The sequence below is a fragment of the Truncatella angustata genome (assembly GCF_020726525.1).
Source record: "Truncatella angustata strain MPI-SDFR-AT-0073 chromosome Unknown BKA67scaffold_2, whole genome shotgun sequence".
Taxonomy (NCBI): Eukaryota; Fungi; Ascomycota; class Sordariomycetes; order Amphisphaeriales; family Sporocadaceae; genus Truncatella; species Truncatella angustata.
Genome location: NW_025763382.1, coordinates 6,362,059 through 6,385,521, shown reverse-complemented (window position 1 = coordinate 6,385,521; position 23,463 = coordinate 6,362,059). Strand labels below are relative to the sequence as shown.

The 23,463-nt window shown below is 47.9% G+C and overlaps 10 protein-coding genes across 10 annotated transcripts; 5 read left to right on the top strand and 5 right to left on the bottom strand.

Annotated features, from left to right (window-relative positions):
• Window positions 1-799: 799 nt before the first annotated feature.
• BKA67DRAFT_557365 (ribosomal protein L10) lies at window positions 800-2,325 on the bottom strand. Its single transcript, XM_046102248.1, has 2 exons — window positions 1,884-2,325; window positions 800-1,715 (listed from the first exon to the last, which is right to left on the bottom strand). Exons 1-2 carry the CDS (start codon window positions 2,072-2,074, stop codon window positions 1,163-1,165), a joined length of 744 nt encoding a protein of 247 aa, XP_045962423.1. The 5' UTR covers window positions 2,075-2,325; the 3' UTR covers window positions 800-1,162.
• Window positions 2,326-3,000: 675 nt separating this feature from the next.
• BKA67DRAFT_644058 (uncharacterized protein) lies at window positions 3,001-4,588 on the top strand (the record flags this gene model as incomplete). The annotated part of the gene is made up of 4 exons (XM_046105837.1): window positions 3,001-3,148; window positions 3,424-3,494; window positions 3,683-3,847; window positions 3,890-4,588. 4 exons carry the CDS (start codon window positions 3,001-3,003, stop codon window positions 4,454-4,456), a joined length of 951 nt encoding a protein of 316 aa, XP_045962422.1. The 3' UTR covers window positions 4,457-4,588.
• Window positions 4,589-5,731: 1,143 nt separating this feature from the next.
• On the bottom strand, window positions 5,732-6,499 carry BKA67DRAFT_644057 (uncharacterized protein). The gene is made up of 2 exons (XM_046105836.1): window positions 6,227-6,499; window positions 5,732-6,169 (listed from the first exon to the last, which is right to left on the bottom strand). The coding sequence occupies exon 2, from the start codon at window positions 6,153-6,155 to the stop codon at window positions 5,832-5,834; it is 324 nt and encodes a 107-aa protein (XP_045962421.1). The 5' UTR covers window positions 6,156-6,169; window positions 6,227-6,499; the 3' UTR covers window positions 5,732-5,831.
• A 2,254-nt stretch (window positions 6,500-8,753) lies between these two features.
• On the bottom strand, window positions 8,754-9,795 carry BKA67DRAFT_689361 (uncharacterized protein). The gene is made up of 2 exons (XM_046109093.1): window positions 9,103-9,795; window positions 8,754-9,052 (listed from the first exon to the last, which is right to left on the bottom strand). The coding sequence occupies exons 1-2, from the start codon at window positions 9,662-9,664 to the stop codon at window positions 8,817-8,819; spliced, it is 798 nt and encodes a 265-aa protein (XP_045962420.1). The 5' UTR covers window positions 9,665-9,795; the 3' UTR covers window positions 8,754-8,816.
• Window positions 9,796-10,374: 579 nt separating this feature from the next.
• BKA67DRAFT_533350 (uncharacterized protein) lies at window positions 10,375-10,695 on the bottom strand (the record flags this gene model as incomplete). Its single annotated transcript, XM_046099684.1, has 1 exon — window positions 10,375-10,695. The coding sequence occupies one exon, from the start codon at window positions 10,693-10,695 to the stop codon at window positions 10,375-10,377; it is 321 nt and encodes a 106-aa protein (XP_045962419.1).
• A 2,853-nt stretch (window positions 10,696-13,548) lies between these two features.
• On the top strand, window positions 13,549-15,734 carry BKA67DRAFT_557359 (uncharacterized protein). Its single transcript, XM_046102247.1, has 2 exons — window positions 13,549-13,622; window positions 13,685-15,734. The coding sequence occupies exon 2, from the start codon at window positions 13,722-13,724 to the stop codon at window positions 15,519-15,521; it is 1,800 nt and encodes a 599-aa protein (XP_045962418.1). The 5' UTR covers window positions 13,549-13,622; window positions 13,685-13,721; the 3' UTR covers window positions 15,522-15,734.
• BKA67DRAFT_656397 (uncharacterized protein) lies at window positions 15,720-18,547 on the bottom strand (the record flags this gene model as incomplete). Its single annotated transcript, XM_046106933.1, has 2 exons — window positions 15,720-16,835; window positions 16,886-18,547. The coding sequence occupies 2 exons, from the start codon at window positions 18,545-18,547 to the stop codon at window positions 15,720-15,722; spliced, it is 2,778 nt and encodes a 925-aa protein (XP_045962417.1).
• A 1,061-nt stretch (window positions 18,548-19,608) lies between these two features.
• BKA67DRAFT_207677 (uncharacterized protein) lies at window positions 19,609-20,722 on the top strand. Its single transcript, XM_046095468.1, has 3 exons — window positions 19,609-19,755; window positions 19,807-19,862; window positions 19,917-20,722. The coding sequence occupies exons 1-3, from the start codon at window positions 19,744-19,746 to the stop codon at window positions 20,578-20,580; spliced, it is 732 nt and encodes a 243-aa protein (XP_045962416.1). The 5' UTR covers window positions 19,609-19,743; the 3' UTR covers window positions 20,581-20,722.
• BKA67DRAFT_207682 (uncharacterized protein) lies at window positions 20,662-22,451 on the top strand. Its single transcript, XM_046095469.1, has one exon. It carries the CDS (start codon window positions 20,865-20,867, stop codon window positions 22,296-22,298), a length of 1,434 nt encoding a protein of 477 aa, XP_045962415.1. The 5' UTR covers window positions 20,662-20,864; the 3' UTR covers window positions 22,299-22,451.
• Window positions 22,247-23,289, top strand: BKA67DRAFT_557353 (uncharacterized protein). The gene has a single exon (XM_046102246.1). The coding sequence runs from the start codon at window positions 22,605-22,607 to the stop codon at window positions 23,241-23,243; it is 639 nt and encodes a 212-aa protein (XP_045962414.1). The 5' UTR covers window positions 22,247-22,604; the 3' UTR covers window positions 23,244-23,289.
• The last annotated feature ends 174 nt before the right edge of the window (window positions 23,290-23,463 follow it).

The window sequence follows — 23,463 nt, the reverse complement described above, 5'->3', positions numbered from 1 at the left end:
GCGGTGACCGTGGTGACCGAGGAGACCGTGGAGATCGAGACCGAGGCGGTCGCGACTTTGACAAGCCCAGAGACGACGACAGATTCGACAGTCGCAAACGTGGATTTGAGGGAGGATATGAAGATCCTCGCAAGTTGCGTCGCTACTAGCTTAGCTTGGTGTCTCGGTGGTGGGTTTCTTCTGTCTTCACACACTCTCACATCTACTACATCATTGTATCTCCTTCTCCCTTTGGCCACCAAGGGTAAGCAAGGGTAAGATCAAGTCCAGCCCAGCCCATGTCATCCGAACAAAGGCCACACACATCTCAGATGAAGGTAACACCAGTCACCGGATTCCAGTCGACGATCAACAATCTTGCATCAAATCGTGCGCCCTTGGTAATCGGTAATGCCTGGTGTGGCATCTACTCGTTCTTGTTGGCGACGACTTCCAGACCCGGCGCTGTTCCCATTCAGCAACTCCAGATGCCTATGGGACTTGACCGCCTAGGATTAGCCAGGTAATATCGTTCATGTACACTATAACGTCGCTACAGAGCTAGGCACCGACATCTTCAGGAAAGGCCGAAATGGTCACGTAATAAATTGCATAGTTTTTTTTCTTTTCTTGGAAGGTAAGGTCAGAGGTAAGGAATGTAACTCAACCTGCTGACCACTGTGTTGGGGTGGCTTATAAAAGTGAAAAAGACCAGAAGAAGAAAAAAAAAATAAAGATTTGAAAGGGAAAAGGCAACAGGACCCTTTGTCTTCGTGTAAGATAGCGGAGACATTTTTGCTTAAAATAATTGATTTTGTACCCAGTTTTGAATTGTGCCAGTTTGGATTGTGTTTGTACCCGAATTGAGTGATGAACAAAGTACGAGTTTTAGACCAAAAATAAGTATTTGAGAATCAGTTCCGGGAACCGCAACGAACAGTGTGTGATATATATATATATATATAGCTCAACCGATCACTTATCGGAGGTGGATTTGATTGAGTATTTATGAATTCAAGTCCCTTTTCCCTGATCTCTACCGGAACGCCAGTGACCAAACCGTGATGGTATCGCCCTATGCACATGAACAAGAAACATCAAAACCATTTATAGAGTGCGCGCCATACATCCACACCCCCGTTGGTTCGGCTCGTGGGCACACAAACAAGACATTTGACATCCCCTACTCCTCCATAGCACCCTCGCCGGCGCTGGGCTCGACCACGGTGACCTCGCCGCTGGCAGCGGTCCAGTACGCCCTGACGTGGACGGCGAACTCGCTCAGGCACACGCTGAACAGCTTCAGCAGCCTCGTCTGCCGCGAGTCCAGCACGTCGCCCTCCTTGCACACCGTGTAGCCGTCGCCGGAGCCGTCCTCCTCGCCCAGCACGATCTTGCCGCGCACCATGCGCGTGGGCATGCCCAGCCGCCGCAGCTCGGGCTCGATCGTGTGGCCTAGGTGCACGTCGTGCTCGGCGGGGACCTCGCCGCCCGTGCTCATGACGTAGCCGGCGGGAATCTCGAAGCCGCGCGAGGCCACGGTGCCCGCCCGCGCAAAGTCGGCGAACTGCACGCCCGACAGGTACGACAGCACCGCCGCCGGCTCCCGGTTCGTCAGCAGCAGGCCTACCGACCCCGACATGTGCGGGTTCAGCTTCTCGATGTTCTCCAGGATCGCCTCCTCCGGGGTCTTGCCCAGGGCGCGCGACATGAGGGTGGTCTTGCCGAGGAAGATTCTGTGACGAGGACAGGCATTGTTAGCAATCTTCTCTTCTGCCTTTATCTAGAGCCATTGTCACACAGACACAAATCACACGCAAGGTGAGAGGGACCCTGCAGTCGTGGTGGTAGGTCTGGAGGCGGGGAAACGAATAATAAAAATAAAAATAACAGCTAAAACTTACCGACAGTCGTTGAGCTCTTTCCGCACCTCCTGGATGTGTGTGTTGCGCATGTTCTCGACGCTGATGACAAAGACGTGCTGGTAGTTGGGGACGGCTTCGCGGATGGTCTCGAATAGCTTGTCCTTGTGCTCGCGCGTCTTCTTGCTGACCTGGGTCATGTGCACCACTCTGTTGCGCTTTGATTTAGGCATTTTGTCGTTGTTGTGATTATTACAATTCTTCTTCTCTTTTTGCTTGTTCGAAGATTGTGCCAGAGACGAACCGTGTGCGAAAGTGAGACGGGGGGAGGGAGAGAGAGAGAGAGTTGTCGTTGACGTTGAAGCGTCGAGGGTTGTGCTGCTGCGTCTTCTTTCTCAGGTATTGAGTATAATCGAAAGCCGCTCCCGCTATCGATATGAACTTTTTTTTCCGAGAGAGCCCCGTCAAAATCCCAAAAATTTACTTATCGAGAAAACGGGCGGTCAGCTACTTTTCTCCCCGCGGTGGGCTGACAAGGGGGGGCTAGTAACCAATTAGAGAATCGTTCAACTTCTGAGCTTTCAGCGGTACCAAAGGTACTGGAGCAGCTAGCGATCCGTGCAGTCGAAGGAAACTCCGCGACTGGTCAAATACGGTTTGTGTCTAGACTCCCCAGAGATGTAGAATACCCCCCCGAGCCTATATAAATAAGTATTGTAGATAGTATGAACTCTAGCTACAGAGCGGAGTGTTATGATAATTTAAAATAAAATAAGAAATTCCTCATATCATCCTTAATTTGACCTATCATGGTAACCCCAAACCCCGACAGCTGTAAAATCATCAACTCTGTCCTCCATACTACATAGCCTCTCAAAAATCGCCTCGAGCAATGGCCCGTGGAGAAAGTAGTAGAGATACAAAATATAGTCACACATATCCCCTATCACTGGTTCTGTTCCATCTCAATTACCACAGTCGTAGCTCTCAAGTCACAAGTCTCCTATCGAGAGTCGAAGATGAACCTCAACACCAGTCTTCCAGTCAATAGCATGTAACCGTAGACCAGAAGCAAAGAATTCTCTCCCACCGCAGGAAGTGGTAGCGCCTCCAGAACTGTCGTGTCCAGCATCTCCTTTGCCGTGACTAGCAGGTCAATATGCCAACCGGGCTCAGTGAGGCAGCAAGCAGCGCGGCGAGCGGACATCTCCAAACTAAATACTGCGAACGCAGCCTCGCGGGGGCTGCGTATCGAAGCTCTGATCTGTGCCATTACAGTTGCTTGATGAGCTTCACGTGGCCCACAGGTAATTAGCCCATATCGCTGCGATGATATTGGCCTACGATGTCTACCTGACGGCGATAGGGTGAACTCCAAAAGCTCAAGGCTAAACAGTATACGTGGACCGTGCCACTTCGTAAGACATTCATTGACTCCTCGAGGACATTTTGTAGGAGGAAATGGCAATGGTGACTAAATTTGGTGAACAGTGATGTATTAGGATCCTTTGTACATCTATCTGCTCAGGTGGGTGAAGACTTCTTCTATAAAAACAGTTTCTGAAACTCTGGTAATGGCCAGAATCCCTCTGCATAGCCAGAGACTGGTGGATCAAAAGAGCCGAAAGGATCCCGCAGTGTGCGAGTATCTACGTAGGACCATTAATCGTGGTTCGACTCAACTGGAGCGGTACAGTTGGTTGTGGATTACCTAGGGAGCGTAATCCACGATATAGTCTCCGACGTCGGTGGCGTATTGACGCAGATTTTCGCGTTCGGAGCTGAAATTTTGCCTTGCTTATAGTATGATTCAAGCAAGTTGATAAATACTGTATGATTAGCCTTATCAAGGGCTTTTAGTCTGTCCAGGCGGGTCGACTAGAGGAGTATCTCGCATAACCAACCCAGCTCCCAACACCACGACTGAAGTGACTGTTCATACTCGCCAAGTTTCAGTGATTGCGGCGAGATCTAACTATAGCAACGCCAGCATTACAGAGACTTCTGTGTGTTTCCAAAGAGTCCAAATTTCTGCTATTACCTGACAGTTTCACAAAAGCCTTCTGCACAAATATCCTTGGAAGAGCTCGATCTCCCGGCTTATCAAGATTCTTTTCGACGGCTGTTCAACTATACAGCAGCTGACCTGCCCCATCGTCTTCGGTTGCTTAGAGCTTTTGGATTGGGTAGAAATAGCTAAGAGATCCGCCATCCACGAACTCACTGCACAAAGCTTTCAGAGTGTTTTAGCCTTGCCCTTCTGGCTTCTCAACTCGACCAACTGGGAAACACTCAGTTGCAGGAGAACTAGACTATCTTTTCTCTGCCTTCTTGACTTCTATGCTACCGCATATCGCGTAGCACCTTGTGTCAAGATCAAATTCGACTTTACAACGTTTGTTATGTTTCTATTCTTCAGTCTTCAGTCTTCGGCCATGGCATTTGCGCTTGAAGTAATGATATGGGTCTGGTCCAGGTCCACAGTGCCATTAAAGACCTCCAATTTCCCACTGCACAATATTTGGGTCAAGGTCGAGGTTCGCAGAGTTCATGAGGCAGAAGGTCAGATGGCAGCGAAAGACTCCGAGGTTGTCAAGGAAATGAAGGAAGCATGAGTCTTCCCACGATAAAGATTTGATCTTCGTCGAGTCCTTGCACATCACAGGCAAACATGAGGAAACCACGGCACTGTGAGAGAACTTTTCAGTAAATAATACAGCTGAGCCGTTGCTTAGCATTAAGTGCTGTGGTGAAGAATTAATGCATGGATCAAATTGTGCTTGGTAAATGGGTCTCCACATCTCATCATCATGTGATCTGTCTTTCTCTCGCAATGACACCTGCAGCGCCTCGTAGATCCATGAAAGAGACTCAATTGACTCCTTAATGCTTAATATTTATGATTTTCGTCTAGACATTGTATTCCGACATAAGGCTTTTGACTTCCATAAGCTTGTCTCTTCGTAGCAACTGGAGAGCTTCGATATTCATCCCGGAGAGCTTGTAATGCGATCGCTTCTTAAGAAGAAGTCAAAAGACCTTTACATCTTCCGGCACGCTATAAAGAACTTGACTGGACACTAAATAGCAAAGACAGAACTAATTACTTAGGGTATGCTGGCTAGCTAGACAGGGTGGATCGGGAGCTCCTGGGCCTCGAGTGCAGGATGATCTCTTATAGCTTACGCTGCAACGCAGAAATTACTCAAAGAGGCATATAGTGTTGGCCATTCTATTAGCAAGTGACGCCCCGTCGATCCCACACCAGAATAAGCGATATCCATCACCTCTCATCCTCATATCCGCAAATTGGCAGCAGAACTTGACAAGCTAGAGCGCAGATCAGAAAATTATTAGCGAACCCATCTCAAGCTACGAAGTGAGAAGCAAGTACTCAAAAGAGCGTTGAAGAAGCACATTCGAGCAAAGTGGACAGATGAGCAAGCGGTTCGGGATATTAAGTTCTACGGTAGCTACAGGATTGTAAATTCCTAGAGTATGTTGCTACGACAGCCAGAGAGAAGATCCGTAGGCGTCCGTTTTGAAAGACCTAGTTAGCTCTCCAGCGCCGAAGGTAGTTCTGAGCTATTTAATTAATAGACATCACAGATGATAACATGGACGGTGTTCCAGATGTTACAAGAGGCACATCGCACGGAGGCTCAAACAAGAAAGACATACGTAGGTCGCAAATGTTGATATACGAGCAAGCTTGGGTGAGCATTATATTACTAGAAACGAAATATCGTAAGTGATTTGGGACTACATGATGGTTGACTCTGAGCTAAGGATTTATCTCAGTTTACTCATGTGCGTAAGACTATGGCCCCATGGGATGCATAAGTCATGTTGTGGAATATTATGTGCGAAATTGAGAGACTCAGCTCAAAGACCGTACCAGGTATAAGCATAAATGACGAGCATGGGAACTATCAAAATTGTCTCTCTCTGACACGCATTATATTTAGCGTTTTATCACCGTCACATGCCTCAGAGCTCCTGTTCAACAATGAACCAAGCATTGGAGTAGCCGATGCAGCTATCGCACGCGAAGGGCTCCGATCCAACCATGACAGTATTACAATTGCTGTCGGAATAGAATGGCCCGCACTCATTCAGATCTTCACCTGAAACTTGCAGAACGCCAATTCCATTTGCCTCCACACACTTAAACACGTCGCTGCCAAAGTCGATTTCCGTGCTCTTCGAGTCACCAGAGCACTCATTTTTCCCATCGAAGAAATCCACCGTGAAGGATGCGGCCAGAGCCGAGCTCACAGCCGTGGCGGCCAAGACGAACATAGACGAACGCATGATTTGTTACGTAGCTATGGTTTCGGTTAGATACAACAAGGCACTAATGCTTAAAGTAGAGTTCGAAGTACCTTTGAGATGTCGATATTTGTGACTCGATTCCGGATAGAAACTGTTGTTTGTGTTTAAAAACGAAGAGACTTAGACCATCTGCTGGCAGTAACTTATATAGACGGTTAGAACTCCATCCTACAAACAGAATTACATGACAGACAATAACTTTTTCCCATATCTGGCTAGCTCTGCGTTCGGTTCATATCGCTGCACTTCGAGCATGTTGATCACGATCCCAGGCTTCAAACCATACCTCGAAGAAACGAGGTCTCAGTTTCTCTGGAAAATACATGTCGACATGTATATCGTCCAAAAGAACCTGTCAGTGAATTGGAGCAGATATTGAAATACCAATCCAATGACATCACAGTAGGCGGAAGTCACGGCAACAACAGATCCATAACTTAAAACCGATTAGGTCTTATGAGATTAGGTGCTGCCGGAGCATATCTAGTTGATCGGCAATGCTGAAATCTATCATCCATCCAATCAGAAAGTACATTTATAGAAAAAGGGGGGCTATGGAGCCGCTAATAACATCCTGCTGTGGAATTCGTATAGTAGCTTCACCACCCTCTTCATGGCCAGTCACGAAGGATTTACTGATCCATAAATCTCTAGGCAGAATTAAAGCCTCAAAACAAGCTCATGCGGAGATCGGGTGCCAAGCGGAGATCGGGAGCTAGCGTTAGATCAAGGTTTATACGAGACTCCGGTAACAACAGGAAGGCCGTCAGCGCCGTATACATCAATCATAACGGCACTCAAAACTCGCCAGTTGGAAACGCCGTTATAGGGCTTGACATCTCCATGTGAAGACACTTTGACCCGGGTTTAGTTATCGACAAACAGTAGTAACAGAAAGACAATCTTTTATCCATGAGCCGCGAAAAGCAGGTTGCGCAGTCCTATACCTGGGCAGCCAGGAATCACACTAGCAGTGGCGTGAGACTGACATCATGATACCTAGAGATATAGTTGCTAAATCGTCATGGGCGATGTATCGGGTATAGAACTGTCCGGCGGTCCACAGGACTCAGGGACTCCCGGCTGGGAAGGATGGGCATCAGACAAGCTGTTCGGGTCTCGACGCTGTTGCAAGGGTGAGCGAATGTAGTCCAACCTCCTAAGCGATTGATATCACCAGATGACCGAGGTTACATAATATCAGCACAGAGCTGGAGCTTGTGCATGCTGATGTTGATTAAAATATGTCCCTGGAAGTCCTCTGGCGTCTAGCTGTGGAACCAAACGAAAATCTGATGTCTAAGAGCCATTGAAAAATGGCAGTTGATATTAATGTGATACAAACCTGTCTGCAGGTAGAAAAACTGGATAGATATGGATATGCCTGGAAGCGAAGTTGCAGCGAACATAAATGCTGCCACAAAAGTATTGTTAATAGCCAATAAGAGGGGGTGGATGGCAAGTATGTGATATGTTTTCTGCGAACCTGGGCACTTAAATTGGGGCGAATGTGGACTCGCTTCCGCTTATGATGCAATTGAACGCCGAAGTTGCGATGTTGGAAGATACTGTGATGTAGCTTTCTTAATTGGTCTTATTATCGAGCGGCACTAATCTTTGCCGGGGCATCTCGTTTAATTGGGATATCCCGCCTTGCAACGCAAGCATACAGTGATGTTCCGAGCCAATCAGACAAAGATGGGTGCTAGTACTCGTCCATCATCGCTCGGCGAAAGTTTACGCAGCGACCGTTCCGGGTGGTGGGTCACAGGATAAGTTATACACGTACTGAGGCTGACCTAAACAAGATCAGTCCTCGACTGGATTCGTTTTAGACCAAATCATTCGTAGGTACAGCATGTTAGTTACGGATCCGTACAGTCCTAAGTCAGCCCTCCTGCACGTCGGTTACGACCTATACCCTGGGGTGCTCTCTCCTATAGTACATCCCAGCTATCACCACCCAATTCAGAACAAACGATGACAGCAGCAAATTGCAGTGCTCTAATTAGCAGCTCGAATGCTACAGCGCGATACTGCAACGAGTCCTGCGAAGCCTCAACGTACAAGAGGCCCCTGACACGTTTGACGTTTATCCAGTTGCGTCTGGAAGTCAAGCGCCGCCATGCTTCAGCGTTTACAGCTCAGGTCTCACTACTTGTAGTCAGACCTGCTTTTACAACATGGTGGCTCGGTACTGGGCTTTGGGTTGCGCCAGCCCCGAGCCTTCTTGTCTCTGTAAGAATGTCAACATTGGATACGGTCTGAGAGATTGCTCGAATGGCGCTTTTGGCACGACTGTTGCTTCGACGGTTATTGCTTATGGAAGCTCGTATTGTGGGTCTGTAATAGCGGCTCCTTAATTCATTGCAGGGTAACGCAGGAGATGCTTACTGTCTATTGGAATGCTTATAGTAATCTACACTCTAGTTTACTGAATGTATGTAGTTTGAAAGATGACTTACTGCTTTGAATGTTATGGTAAAACTTCATATAAAGATTCGACCTTCATAACGTTATACTATATGTAGACCTGCAAAAACGTTGCGCACCATCTATTCGTCATCCGTAAAAGTTGGTTGATCAGTCCTGTTTCGAGTAAGGCTAGGTGATAGACTAGACGACAATATAGACACTAAACTACCTGTTCCTATTCGCACGTATCCTATTGAGGATCGCGGCAGTTGAGCCAGGTATCATACGAGGCGGGCCACTCCGATGCTTCTCAATCCAGCTTTGCTTTTCTTCTATTTTGTGATCCGGTCCCTTATCTACCATCCATTCAGTCCTCGCCGACACAGAGTAAGCCTGGAATCGTGCAACCGTCTTAGCTCTCAAAACATCATCTCGTAAGCTCACGAGCCAGGGATGAACAGCTGAAACGATCATTAGGAAAAGTCGCCATCTCTTAGAGCGCAAGACTTACCGCTAACCCAGTCGTGCACCGTGACAAAGTGATTTCCTGCAGAAGGCGTGACCACCAACTTGAGCCCCCTCTTCCTGGGCGGTCTGTCTTCTCCACAACATCTCAGAAGAAACTTCGTGTCCTCCTCCTCCTCCCAGCTGCCGTCCTCCTTGGGCTCCTTCGCGTAAGGTCGGTCCTCATCGCTGAGATCTCCGTACGTGACATACTCAGGGTCGAACTCGCCTCCTTCGTGAACCCCGTGCCACGCGATACAATCAGACTCCCACTGGTCGAGGCCGTAGACTGAAGCCTCGACAGATGAGACCTTTGGCTCGGTGACAGGCAGCTGTGAGATCTCGTGCCACGTACCGCTGCCACTACCTCCAGTGTCTGGCTGGAAGTATGGTTCAAGATCTTCCGGACTGCGAGGGATCTTCATGACGGAAATTGCGGTGAGAAAGACACCATCGAGAGGCCAGAAGAGACGTCTGGTGGCGGGAGAGAAGATGACCTCATCGCTTCGAAGCTCTTTGAACGAGGTGTAAGGAGGCTCGTCCAAATTTCCTGATTGTGAAGTTGCCATTGTTATGTTGATGGTTGAGGCTGTGAAGTGAGATTGATTCACGAATATGAACCCCCTAGATGGTGTGAAGGTGAGCTTGGAACCGAAAAGCTGTCGACTGCGCCAAGTCTTTTTTAAAATATTGGAAGTCGAGTAGAAATTCAATTGCGCGTTCGCACTAGCGCTCATTCGCTTGGCGGACAAATAAATCCATCACGTGCAGGTTTCAGCTTGCATCCTCAGCAGGAATATATTTGAAATTCATGGTCGCATAAATTGCTATGTTGGGTGGTACGAGTCGAGGTCAAGACGTTGGAGCTCGCTTTATTTTGCGACTTACTCGTTAGTATGGGGCGACATTTCTTCAAATGAAGGACGAGAGCAAGGAGTCAAGTAACATCACCGTCACCAGACAAAATTTGACTGCCCTGTAGCGATGCAGACCGTTGTGAGTGCTTGGATCGTCGCCTTGGTTCTCCGAGTGAAGCAATCGGGCTAAAGTTCTCGCCCGTGATGAGCGGTCTTCATCTGCCGTCCGGAATTTCGAACATGCCAATGGTATTGGTAGGCCAGTCATCCGGGTGGTACGAATCACTGCTGACGATAGTTATGTACCCGACTTCAGTGTCGAGGCTCCGTAGTAGCATTATCATGAGCAGCCAGTGGCCCAAATAGCTTGCTATAAAGGCTATGTCGAAGCATTTTCTTTCGCCCATCTCTGGGTCTCGAACTTAACAAAGGAGGCATCGAGCACCAGCACACAGATCTGGGGGATATTTCCAGCAGAGATGCACCCGTTGATGGTCGCGGCCACTTGGCGGACGTTGGAAAGGATAGCCAGATCCAGAGAAGACGACCTCGTGCGAAGCTTCCTCGCTCGCTGCCTTTAATGCGAACCTGAGTCCGGTGTTTTCTGCAGCTCTGTCTCGGACTATGAAAACGGAATAGTAGACTTGTAGTTCCGGCGACGAGACGATGTAGCGAACGATGGCGCTGTGGAGATGACCATTTGCGCCAGTGACGATAATGGTAGCTTTCTGGCGCGTCGTCATGATGGATCAATGCAAGGATTGCGCCAAGTCCCGTTGACAGCTTTCTCCGATGGGCGGGATGGGCTTCTTGACCTTGAAATGGTGCGAATTGCTATCGGGGGATGCCAGGTTCGGGCGGCAAACAATTATTTTTGTCTAAAGACGACCGGCTGACACTGTTCCCTTTTTGCAGTGAATGTAGGCCGAAAGGCCGACATTGGTTTAGTGAGATGACCATTCAGTCAATTGTTCTTTCCAGATAAATGTTGTGCTGGTTTGCATTGCGATGATGGTAGAGAACCCCAACACCAAAATACGTGTGGGTAGGCTATAAAATAAGGGCCTACGCTGCTCGTTAAATGTGGCAATGTAAACGACTATAATGGGTCACAGTTAACGTAGAGCACTCCGTATGGTAAGGCGAGGAGCTCTCGGATCACCTAGCCTTGGAATGGGTGATCGTGTGACTTAGCCAGTGGGCATATGCCCACTTTCTGTACACCAATATTCTCTCCGGAAGACTCAGACTTCTATATACTACTTGGCATTACCCATACTATCATTCCACGCTCATGCGAGCACCGCATGTGCTATCCTATGCTCGAGTAGAATCAGGCCTTCCTTTCGGTGCATCAGAACTATCCTCTAGCACACAGATTTCTATAACAACAGTTGAAACTGTCATATTAAACTGCCAACACATGTAGCGCATGAATTAGGAAAACTTATTACGGTCGTCAAAGATATCATGAACGAGTTATTAAGAGGAGTCCGGGGCGATAATACGTTTACTATTACTTGAATTAAATTAAATATTCCTACACCCTCTTACTTTCAAGAAAGCGATGCGCATCAATTCAACTATCAGCTCTTCCCGCAAAGCATGCAGGGCCATCATCGGCTGGACAATAGATACTCGTCAAGAAAGAGAGTACTAGCATGATGCCGCTAATGGTACAGCATGATAGTCGTCGAGTCTGGGGCAATACAGTGGATGAATTCGACAACAGACGATTTGTGCCAGGCGCGAAACGCGTCAATTCAAGTGCACTTCAAGGCTGAGGAGGAAAGACTTTGTGTCACGGACAACTATTTGCAGCTACCGAAAGCTTGATGTTTTCAGCTTTCCTTTCTTTTAGGATGAATCTCTACCTGATGATGACGAGTTGACTGTACCTTCGACTATCAATGAGTCTATGGCGAATGCAGTTCTTGTGCCTGTTTCGGACTTTAAAATTGAGCTGGATGCCGAAGAAAATAAAACCTGGAAGATGTTATCTTCGGAATCGGGAAATGAAATGGAGACAGCGACGGAAGATATAAAAGGCTCTATCCTTAAATCAGTTCATTACCGTTCGAGCTTGAACTTATTATGATGTTACTACCGAAAACCTAGCCTCGTCACGTAGGCTGATAAGGAGGTAAAAGTGTTTTTTTTCCCCCGCCGTCAGGCATACTTGGACCGCCGGATCAGTAGTTCGGTGTGATGACTACCGGCGGTTCCCTGCTGTTGTATTGTTCTAATTTATTTTGGACTTAGAACTTTTTTCGGGTCTTTTATCCTTGTTCTTTTCTTTCATTCTCCACTTCGCCCCCTTTTACATGAATGTTGAGAACTCTACTCTAGTCAGTCATGTGGGCTAGGTTGAAGTCCGAGTCATGTAAAGTCTCGCGTTTGATGAACAATCACTATGGTAAGAAATTGTATACAATAGCACTGGCGGCAACTGGGAACATATCATTCATCATCTCTATGAAAAGACCGTAACTAATTAAGATGGCAGCCAGCGCACATATACAGAATCATTTAGAGCGCTATAGAGAGTCTGATCTGACAGCAAATTATAAAACTCATTCAGTACTGGAATCTCGAGGCCGCTGAAATAGCTCTCGCAGCCAGCCTTCTGTGATGAATCAACTGAACTGACCACCACTATTAGGAAAATCTGTATTCAGCCGGCGAGACTGCCCTAAAGTTTCCGAATCTCACTGCTCCGCGACTCATTCATTCACAAAGAGTGGTGAGATGCCTGTAGCCTTGCTAGACTGTTGCCAAGAATAGACGAAGACATCAGATTACACACACCACTTCAGGCGTTAGCAATTCTTCCCAATATTGGTGGACTGTCTGACAAAGATTGCACTGAGGCATTATTGAACTTTTCAGCCATAGTCAACATGGCGTAAGGCTCTCTGCCAATGCAGGCTGGGATTGCGTAGGTGTCTGCGATGTACTTGTACCTGCGAGTAAGCCCGACCTGTAACATCCCCCGAAGCCATGCACTATCTATTGCTCGGATAAAGGATCCCCGCTGCTAAATACAGTGTCTCATTTATGTCCCGTTCCCACAATCCATTTCCTGTATCCTCGTTGCCCGAGGGCTGAGGATACAGTCAGCCATGCACATTACTTCGACATACCAGAGCATCATTCTATGAAGTTAAGATACTAGATTATTACTCAAGTTTACTAGCTGGCATGATGATAGCCTAAGTTGCCCTGTCACTTAGCGATTGGTGATTACCATCATTTTTCATCGTGGGTGGGGGCTAAATACGTCCACGCGGCGGACCGGTGTAGGCTTTCATTCGAGTTGACGTGTACCATGATAGGGAGGGTAAGAGAGCACCACGGGGCAGGTACCGGGTCGAGAGCAGGGGAGTTTTTTCGACACATTATGCAACCCAAAGGTTTGTACGGATCCGTACCTCTTCTAGTAAAAAGCCCGCCCAGCCGCCGCACTGTGATCTTCAAGGCCTGATACCATAGTGTCAAAGCTCCTTTTGTTGGGGTATTCATGCATGTGATCCTGTGGGTTCCAGCCTATTTAACGACGCCACATGTCTTTACCGCGCATGTTGTAATCTCACACCCAGGGGTCTGAGGTAGCACTTCAGCTTGAACTGACAGCACGGAAAACTCTGAGAGCGACCCGCCACTGATTTATGTGAGGTCTTTACCATTGCACATATCGCACTGAGATCTATCATCACTCACAGTCTGCTGTAGTCAAACGGGTCATCGGTAGCTAAGTAAAAGAAAACTCATGATTTTACCGCAGTCCGACACCAAACAATTATTTGTAGGAGATGTCTTGGGACGTTTTCAACAAGCATTTTCGGCGGATACAGAACAAGACAGTTCCGGCGGCACAAATGAGGATCTGAAAATCGAATGGCACAACCCAAGTGTCGTCGTGGGAACGGTTCTCATGGTAGTTGGTAGCAAGGCTGTTCAGGATGCGTTGGCGCAAGCGTCAGGTGCATTGTTCACTCCGGTTTGCTTTTCGTTCGGATGGGTTTCCTACGCGCTGTCGACTCTGGTGGGGATTTTTGGAGATGGGAGGCTGCTTCCAACGCCGGACTATGCCGTGAAGGTTTTCAATCTCGACTCTGGATATTATCGAAATAACAGAAACTGGGTCATTGGCAGGATTGTCAGAGACCACGAGACCTTGATGTCGTCTCAAGAAGATGCAAAAACCAAAGCAATCAGAATCTCCATCTTTGATGCCGAGAGTAATAACAACGGAGCGCACAAGTTTGTTTACAACAGTCTACACATTTGGGGTGCTGTGGTAATATTCATTCAACTCGCCATCGCTTCTATTCCAGCAGCCATAAGCCAAGGACGCGAATGGGGGCCCCTTGCGCTCACGGCATTCGGAACTGCGCTAGCCCTGATGGTGGGAGCATTGCCTCAATGGGCTGCTGAGAAGCTTCCGAAACGTTCTGCGTCCAAGGCGACCTATGCACTGACTGCAGGCAACGGATCCAGGGACATAATGGTTATCAAAGGTCAAGGCAACTGCATAGATTTGGAAGAACTGGCAATTTCAGAGTCGCCAAGAAATGGCTATCCGTGGACTAAATTCCCAGCATTCTCCTCCGCGCAGAAGCACTCATCTCAGCCTCGTGCCAAAGAAGCCTGGGGTTTTCCAACGGGCTTTCTCATGACCTGTATAGTGACTACAGTATCTGCCGTTTTGTGGCTCCTTGTGATGATCAGTCTTGCTGGCTTGGATGAGCACACATGGGCGTTGATTCTTGTTGGATTCGTTGGTACCCTCCACAACACTCTTCTTGGGGGCATGGCGCGAGATCCGAAGCACAGAAATCTCCCGCTGAATCTCATCGACACTATCACCGCCAGTAAAGTCATGGACGGACTAATGGATCTTGAAGTTACCCATCCTGGATGCGCACACGCGCTTGTGACAGAATTCTTCCCTGGGGTGATCAGACCGAACGAGAAAGATTGGTGGCATGCCACGGGAGATCGATCGCTCACGGATTATGACCGGCAACGATCAAAAGACGCTAAGAATAAGGCAGTTTTTCCTCCAAGGTCGCCTCCTCGATCATCAATGCCGCATTATAAACTACATAGCAGTACTACTGGTGGCCTTCCGACATTCGTCACTACGACCGAACATCCCTCAGTAGTTTTGCATTCAAGACCTTCAGATGACGGTTTATCTCAGCCTGTCATCATAATCCCCCGAAATGATATATGCGATTTGGGCGAGCAGATCAATGATACAGACCGCCTTATGAGTGATGCTGCGGGAGCTGCTCCGCAAGAACAAAATGAACAGGGTTTGAGAACCGAATCTGCGCGAAAACCGCGATCTCCAAGTCCAGAGCCGAAGGGCCCTGGCGCTGTGATTGGTACACTTTCTCCCATCATAGAAGTCAGCTCGGGCGGCGAACAGAGGAGAATAGATCGGAATATGTCTGGAAGAGCAGGGTTGAGTGGGAGTTTGACAGACTCAGGAGAATCGACCAAGCGGCTGAGCTGGCGAGAAATGTCAAAGGACTTCTCTAAGCGACCGGATTGGGACTAACGAATCACTCTCGATGATCGCATGAGATTTATAGCTTTCTGAAGTATTTCGGCATATGGAACCGAGTTGTTACCGCCGGCGTTTTCCTTTTGTTGGTGAACCGTCAGTGGAAGCTTCTTTCATGTATAAATTTCGTCTGTATCGTCATCAGGTAGGTATTGGTTTGAGATGCTCGATTATATTTAAATGCACTCTATTTCATCTTGACTGAGGCACTGTAAACCTTCGGAAAAGTTGCCACCTGCCACCAGTGGTGTCTTCTAGACTAGGTCTCTCTCCAAATACTTCGCCTGTGGCACTGTTCTCCGTAGGTTGAGGAGTTGTTTCTTGCCACGATGGTCCTAAATATCCCAAAAACTTCACCAGCATGCTTGATTTCTGATTATCAGCTGCTGTGTCAGAATCAGATGTCTCATTCTGGTCTTCCTGGTCATTACCATCTGCAAAATCTTCCTCGATAGAAACGTCCTCCTGGGTCACATACCCGTCAACCCACCAGGATTGAGAAGGACCCAATACTTCTCCGAGGCATACACTTGGTTCATCCGGGCCTTGGAAAAATCCTTTCCTGTACTGTAGTCTATTCTCTTGAGTATGAAGATGATTTGGCTCCTTCCATATCATGATACGATGAATGATACGGGTATGGTACACTGGTTGCTGCATACTATCTGGATTGCCGGACTTCTCAACCTCGACCAGCAAGGCAATCTCCCGAGGCCACTCCCTTGGCTGCGGCCCTGATAGTATGATGGCGAGAGTCGATTCTGCGGTTTGCAATCTGTTCAGCTGGTCGTTTGTTTTCTCATCTGCTGGCTTGAAACTATACCATTCACTGAGACTTCGGTCGACTGGGAAGGAGAACTTCACCTCATGCCCGTCTGAGTCTGTTCCTGCGGTCGTTCCAAGTATTTGCCCACGGGTCTTGGATGAATCAGGATAGAGAAGAAAGCCGGGATACTGGACTTGAAGCCCAAGGTTCTGGTCCAAAACAGTAGCTTGTTTCCAAACTCGTAATGGATCCGGGTAGTCAATTTCGTGTGCTGATAACCAGGTCTTTGGTGCCCAACCAAACCCTTGACGATTAATCCTTTCACCTGGGAGAAAAATCATCCCTGATGGGATTGATCCCCTGTACTGCTGTTCTAGCAAGGTCCAGAATTCAACAGACAGACTCTCCAATCTGTTCGCATCCTGGTGACAGTTTTCTTTGTTTGGGTCATCCAAACCGGCTTTTTCAATCTCAGTATCTTCGTATTTAAGATTCAAAAGGGTAGCGAGCGCCAAAACCTCATGCTCTGGTTTACCGGTAGACTAAGGACAGAAGATTAGCATTTTTAGATACCAAGGTACATAAAACTCACCCTCCATCTAGTGGCCCGCCACGTGTTAGAAACCAGGTTGGCAGTTATGGCAGGATTGTTCTCCCGATGATCTACTACTGGCGTGTTTCTCCTGTCTCGACGCTCTTGCCCCATCATGATGTGGGATAACTGATCCTTGACGAGTCTAATGATACCCGACGTAGGACTCTGAATAGCCTTACTCAGTTGCTCTTCAAGAGCATCGAGTTTGAGTAAATTCATTGTGCCTCTCTCAGCCTCCTCAAATGGTATGATTATCTGGCGACTCAGATATGCTTCTTGTAGTGTCCACAGTCGCCGCATCCAGACGCTGGACAATATGCGCATGGCGGCTTCAGCAGGGTTGTTCGGGTTTCCTCTATTCATGGCCTTCAAGCCATTGTCGAGAACAATAGTGTAATTGGACTTATCAAACACTTGGAAAATTTGTCGGATAGCCTTTTTTTTGAGACGTTGTTCCACAGAAGGGCCTACTGGCACAACGAGCGTGTCCATCCAGAACAGAGCCTTCTCGGTCCTAGTTGCTCGCCCAATCTGCCTTCGGATAAATTTCAATCTGCAAGTGCTCAACTCATTCTTGTCCTCATTTCCCCAACCGTCTGACCATACGTGTGACATTGTGACAAAGTCAGTTTTCCCGGCGCTGTTCAGATCAAAAGACTCGACCTCGAGGCTGGGAGGGTCAGGTCTATCAGATGTTGTGCGGAACCGGAGTAGTGGAATTATGTCTCCGTCCTCCCTCAGGATCTCCATGATCTTTTCCTGAGTTGGTCCAAGTGACTCGCAGCCTTGGCAGTTCCCTATATGTCCTGAGTAAGATCCACGCTTATCGTCCCTGGGATTGAATTTGCACATATCTGCGGTACAATCTCTGTGATCCTCTTCCATGCGGGAGGAAGTGAAATACGCCTCGTAAGCCGACGTCAGCATGGTTGCATTTGATCTCAGCTGTCCCTTGAGAAGTTGCATCGCCCGCTTGCACCACCCTTTTTTCTTCATTCCCTCAAAAACATATCTTGGAGCTCCCCACCCAGCATGGTCGTCGGCGTGCCATCCGTCTAGCTTGACCTTTAATTTCAATTCCTTCGAGGCCATGATACTTGCTTTGGCCTCTGATAGCGTTTCGCCAAGGCACATCAATACGAGTGCATGCTTGTCGTCCATATAGAGGGCGTCCTCGATATCATAAGCGTAGCCAACAGAATTTCCGATGTAGGCACAATTCGTTCGTATAACCTGGCGTGCGTGATCCAGAACCCAGCCGACCTGGATCATACGAAATCTTAGGCCGTCAAAATGTGCCTTCTCCCAGTTCGCCCATTCATTGAGCTTTCGGTTCAGGCAGCTAGTTGACAAGTATGTCTCGGCGACGAGGTCTTCAAGACTGAGACTCGGTACTCCTCCTTGTTGAACCACTGTGAATGCAAGTCCAAAGAACAACCAGCTTTGCAGAAAAACAGCAAGGTTGGTGATTGGTTGTTCTTCCCCCAACGGCTGAATCTTAAAATCCTCGCCGATCTTCCAACCGCAACTCTTTGGAAAGGACCAAAATGCTTCGAAATTACTTGGTGGTTTCAGTTTTTTCGTCAGTATATCAGTTTGGCACTGAACCTTCACGCGTTCGGCAATGCCTTGACCATGCTGTTCCGCGACATGCTCCATCGTGTGGCAAGTGGCCAATACATCAGCTTTTGCTCAAACAAGATCAATGATATTGAGGGCCTGGCTGTTTGTGACTTTGTTTCCGCTACAATTTCTCTTGAGTTGGGTTTAAAGTAGGACAGATCACCAGGCATGATCTCTGAAAGTTATCAGCCTTTTTAGCAGCATCAGGGGGGCCAGAGCCTCATGGCAATACTTGCATCCTTGGTTTGATCAGTGCCTGTAAGATCACGCGTAGGTGACCTTGCACCCTTTCCTGATTCGACAGCTGAACAATGCCAAGTAGGAAGGTGGTACCACATTCGCTGCAGGTCAATCCACCTATGGTTTGTATCTATGTGTACCCGTACTCGAAAGGTTAATCACCACCGGGGGACCCTGAACTGACCAGGTACAAAAGCGCACTGACCAGATACAAAGCCTTGTGGCTTGGCATGACTTGGCAATAGTTCCACAGGTACAAAAATCAGCACTAGCCCAACGGTATACATATGCTTGACATATGTTCAACATTATGTATACACAGTACCTGCGGAACTATTGCCAAGCCACGGCAAGCCATCAGGCTTTGTACCCGACCAGTGTGCTTTTGTACCTGGTCGAGCAAATCCTCGATTCAGACGCACGTCAGCCATTCGAGTTGATTGCCACACGCGCGTAGTGAGCCTTGTGAGCCCACCCGGCAATAGCCAGTGTCACGGGTGCATGCAATACGGGTGATGGCTGTCGCCCCGTCAGCAAGAAACTCTTTCAACAGTTTTCTTGTATCACTTGGGTCATGGTTGTAGAGGGCCCCTTTGCAAAGCAACTGGCAGTCGCATTTATGGTTTGCCTGCTTGGAATGGGAACGGGACCCAGGGACATGGATCGCAAAAGGCTGCGCCCACCTGAAAAGAGTACCGTGCCGCCCTGCAATGGAATGCATGGTAGAAAATCTGATCACCGACCCTCTCGCCCTACGCTCGAGTTGATTAATAAAGACACCCCCCTCCCCACCCCACCCCAACACAACAGGTTCTTCTACTTGCTAAGGGTATGGCTGAGAGTTTCAGTTGGGTCTGACCATATCGATCATGGCTCTGACGAGAGCTTTGTGCTCCGCTGAGGCGTAGCAAGGGAGAAGTGAAAACCTCCCCTCTATCTCGTCGAAATCCTGAGCAGTCGTTCAATGCCATTGCACTCAAAAGATCTTCACAATGCAGTCAATGGTGAAGATCCCCGAGCTCCCTGTGATGTGTTCTGTTGCTAATATGGCTTAGGAGGATGCATTCACGACAATATTTGAGACACCCGAGCGCAACGGTCAAACACACAAGTACGTGAGTTATTGGCAACAAGGATACTCTTCGCTAATCTATAGTTTTTCAAGCATCTTCTTGATCCACGGGTTTGCGACGAATAAGTTCATCTATTTCCGCGAGGTTTTAGAGAACTGGGTTTCAAAGTCCTCCAGAACCGCGAATAAGCCTGTGCTCGTTCGTGCCTTCAGGTTCGATGCGACGAGCGTCATCGAAGATGGTTCCAAGGCTCTATTAGGAGAGTCCAAACGTCTTCGGGACTCCTTGACGAGATGGGTAGAAGACTCTCAAAGCGAAGGCTCCACTGCTGCCACCGCAGCGATGTCGATGGATACGCGTTCGGAAACCATATTTTTCATTGCTCATGGCCTAGGTTCCTGGATTGTGAAAGATGTTCTAGCCTCGCCAAGCAGCGGAAGCATTACATCGGCCCCTATAGATGTAGCCCTCATGGACGCTGCAGTCGTGCAAAATTCATCAGACAAACCATACGTGGATTATCTACAACGTATGAGCAACAAAATCGGCTTTGGGGATTCTGTAAAGGATTCCTATGAAAGCCTATCATTAATCTCACGCGAAATTGACGACAATTTCGAGAAATTTAAGAAGCATCACGTTAGCGAACATCCTCATTTACACATCCGATACTATCCAGTTATCGAAAAATCAATATGGCTTGCAGAACCACCTTTGGTCGAAGCTAGAGAGACAATAAGTCACCCAACGAATTAAGAGCCAACTTTTGAGACTAACACTCATAGCAAACACTAACGGATCGCTTTCTACGCTTATTTTGGCCGCCCAATTACGACAAAGAAGTCGCAAGATTGGACTCTATCAAACTTGTCGAGGCTATTGAAAAAGTGTTTACTCCTGTCTCTAGCGAGCAAAGCACGCAGGCTGCCCCGGTAAACCATGCAGTTCTCGACTCATCAACCCGACGAACATTGGATAGACAAAGCTCGCCTACAAACCTGAATGCCGTGGAAACCCACAAGATTGACTCAGCACCACTGATGATGAATGGTGTTGATATCAACACTTGGCTTGGTATGAGCCGGGTTGATGAGATGAAAAAGCATATGAATGCAGGAGATGAAATACAATCAGTTGTATCGGCAACACTGCGACCAGCACTTACCTCGAGCCCCGAAAATCTTCGATTGGCGTCTCGTCTGGCATCATCATTCTTCCATAGGGGAGAGCTCCAGAATGCCAAAGTTCTATTTGACCAGGTTCTTCGGGCTATGGAAGAATCAAGCCCCCAGCCCATCATAGACATCATCGCCACTCGAATGCAAATCACTATTACCATGATGTATGGCGGCATACAGAGTGGTATACAGAGCGAGGATGGCCCCAAAGGTTTATACTCGGAGGCCCTAGAAGGTCTCGACCGAGTGCTCGATGACCTACAATTTCTGCATATTCAAAATGAGTCCAATGAGGATAGAACGAGAAAAGCCGAGATCAAGGAGGACTGCCACAAATGGCGAGCGCGTTGCATGCTCCGTGCAGGTAAATGGAAGGATTCAGAAGAACTTATATCAAGCTTGATCGACGCGGACTTGGGTACTTCAGACGAAAAGCTACATAGAGATTTGGCTTTAGCGTACGCAAACATGGGGGAATATACTCTCGCAAAGGACCGCATAAAAGTAGCCGAGACCTGTTTGTTTCCAGAAAGCCCCAAAGATAACTCAGAAGGGTCATCGAACACGGATGAATTGAACCGAGTCGGCAACGAAGAAAGACCGGAAGAAAAATCGGCTACTGCGAGATCTACCGAGCTGAAGCACATTCAGATTCGTCTCGCAGATGCGACAATATCTATGTTTGCTGGCGAATATGTACCTGCATTGAAGATATCCTCCGAAACTACGACATCATTGAAAGAGGCTATTGGTGCCACACATTTTAGAACACTCGCTGCCTTGAACCTGCAGGCTAGGTGTAAGGCATACATGGGCGAATACAAGGAGGCAGCAACTTTAGCATCTAACACTTACGAAACGGTTGCGAATACTCTTGGGCGCCGACATCCGTTGGCTCTAGAATCTATGGACTGTTTGGTGCACGTATACAGAGCTCAGCATCGTTTTGCAGAGGCAATAGCCACAGCAAAATCCCTCGCAGAGAATTCCAAGAAGACTCTTGGAAGTAAACATCCCCAGACCATTCGTGCTGACTATCAAGTCGCAGTATCACAGCTTGCCAACGGCGATTATTTTACCTCGGAAAAGGGCCTTCGGAAAGTCGTCATCAGTGCTGGGGACCACGTGGGCGAAAATCACCCGGAGACATTGAAATACACGTCCAAGTTGGCACACGCACTCCTTGAAACGGGTAAAGTCGATGAAGCATGGGGGGTCGCAATTGATGTAGCCAAACGTCAGGCAATTCATTATTGGAAGCCACAGGTGAGTGCACGCAACATTCAACTGAAATAGCGTGGAACTAACTGAGAGGGGGAAAAAAAGGAAAGGATTTCTGAGCCATTGGAGTATATATGTGGTCACTTGTGTAGTCTCTCGAACCACAAAGATTCGACGTTAATTCACCCCCTCCTCGCTACTACCATCCAATTATTGGCAGTCACGCAAACAAGAAAGCTTGATTACAAGCCCGAGACTGAGCTTTCAGAAGCTCGGCTATTGCTTGAATGCCTCCACTCCTACTTCGCAACAAGACACCTTGACGGATCGAATGAGTTGAAGCCAAGTCAATCGTCAATAACGACGGACTTCGAATTTGCCATGGTTCTCAAAAAGCTTCATTCCAGAATAAAAGACCCTCGAGAGGCACTTGATAGCATCGAGAAGATTGCCGTTCTTCTCAAGGGGGTCGTAGTCAATCGGAGGGAAGCACTCGGGCCGGACAACCTGGAAACTCTGTGGGCGTACCGCGAGTTGATAAACGTGAGGACCATGCGCAACATGCTCCGAGTTCGCCGAGGAGTAATCAAGCGTATTGACTGGAAAAAGCTCGAGAAGCGATCTCAGCAGATCTACCTATCCTTTGATTCGCGGCTAGGATCATACCATCCACGGACCCTTACTTGTCGCTTATGGTGGTTTGCATTTGCGGTACTCAATGAGCCTAAAGGCTCAAAGCAAGTTGAGGAAAAGTCGAAGGAAATTCTCCAAATACTATCCACTCCAGGGGTCACAGATGAACGTTTGGTCGAATCTATGCAGATGCGGAATGTCCTTGCCGACTTGCTGGTACAGGCAGGGTACAATTCTGTTGCATTAGAGTTAATGAAGCCAGTTAAATACCGTATGAAAACAGAAGCAGGGGAAACGAAGACCGATGAGGATAACTCTCTTTCATTCATTCTAGAAAGTCTGGACGATGGTCTGGAGACTACCCTTAAGTCGATCGTTTGGCACTAAGTACTGTAAAATAGCTCAATTAGGTTAACAAAGATAATTATGCCCCTATTTTCTTAGGCCACTCTTGCGAATGAATCTGTTAGTTCCCTAACACCTTTCATAGAGAGACTAGTCCCTAGGACGAGGAATAAGTACCATTTCATACATGTCGTATTATATGTGATCCAAGATAGAGTCACATCGCGGGTCGCTTTCGCTATAGAGGACGATATCTGGGCAG

Excerpts from the sequence above, each read along its gene's own strand:
- BKA67DRAFT_557353 (XM_046102246.1), top strand. The coding sequence starts at position 22,605 with ATGGTTCTCAAAAAGCTTCATTCCAGAATAAAAGACCCTCGAGAGGCA.
- BKA67DRAFT_207677 (XM_046095468.1), top strand. Across the intron at positions 19,863-19,916 it reads CGCAACGGTCAAACACACAA|CATCTTCTTGATCCACGGGT; the intron begins GTACGTGAGTTA and ends TAGTTTTTCAAG.
- BKA67DRAFT_207682 (XM_046095469.1), top strand. The coding sequence starts at position 20,865 with ATGATGAATGGTGTTGATATCAACACTTGGCTTGGTATGAGCCGGGTT.
- BKA67DRAFT_557365 (XM_046102248.1), bottom strand. The coding sequence starts at position 2,074 with ATGCCTAAATCAAAGCGCAACAGAGTGGTGCACATGACCCAGGTCAGC. Across the intron at positions 1,716-1,883 it reads AAAGAGCTCAACGACTGTCG|AATCTTCCTCGGCAAGACCA; the intron begins GTAAGTTTTAGC and ends TCCTCGTCACAG.
- BKA67DRAFT_689361 (XM_046109093.1), bottom strand. The coding sequence starts at position 9,664 with ATGGCAACTTCACAATCAGGAAATTTGGACGAGCCTCCTTACACCTCG. Across the intron at positions 9,053-9,102 it reads GGTGCACGACTGGGTTAGCG|CTGTTCATCCCTGGCTCGTG; the intron begins GTAAGTCTTGCG and ends TGATCGTTTCAG.
- BKA67DRAFT_644057 (XM_046105836.1), bottom strand. The coding sequence starts at position 6,155 with ATGCGTTCGTCTATGTTCGTCTTGGCCGCCACGGCTGTGAGCTCGGCT.
- BKA67DRAFT_557359 (XM_046102247.1), top strand. The coding sequence starts at position 13,722 with ATGATTTTACCGCAGTCCGACACCAAACAATTATTTGTAGGAGATGTC.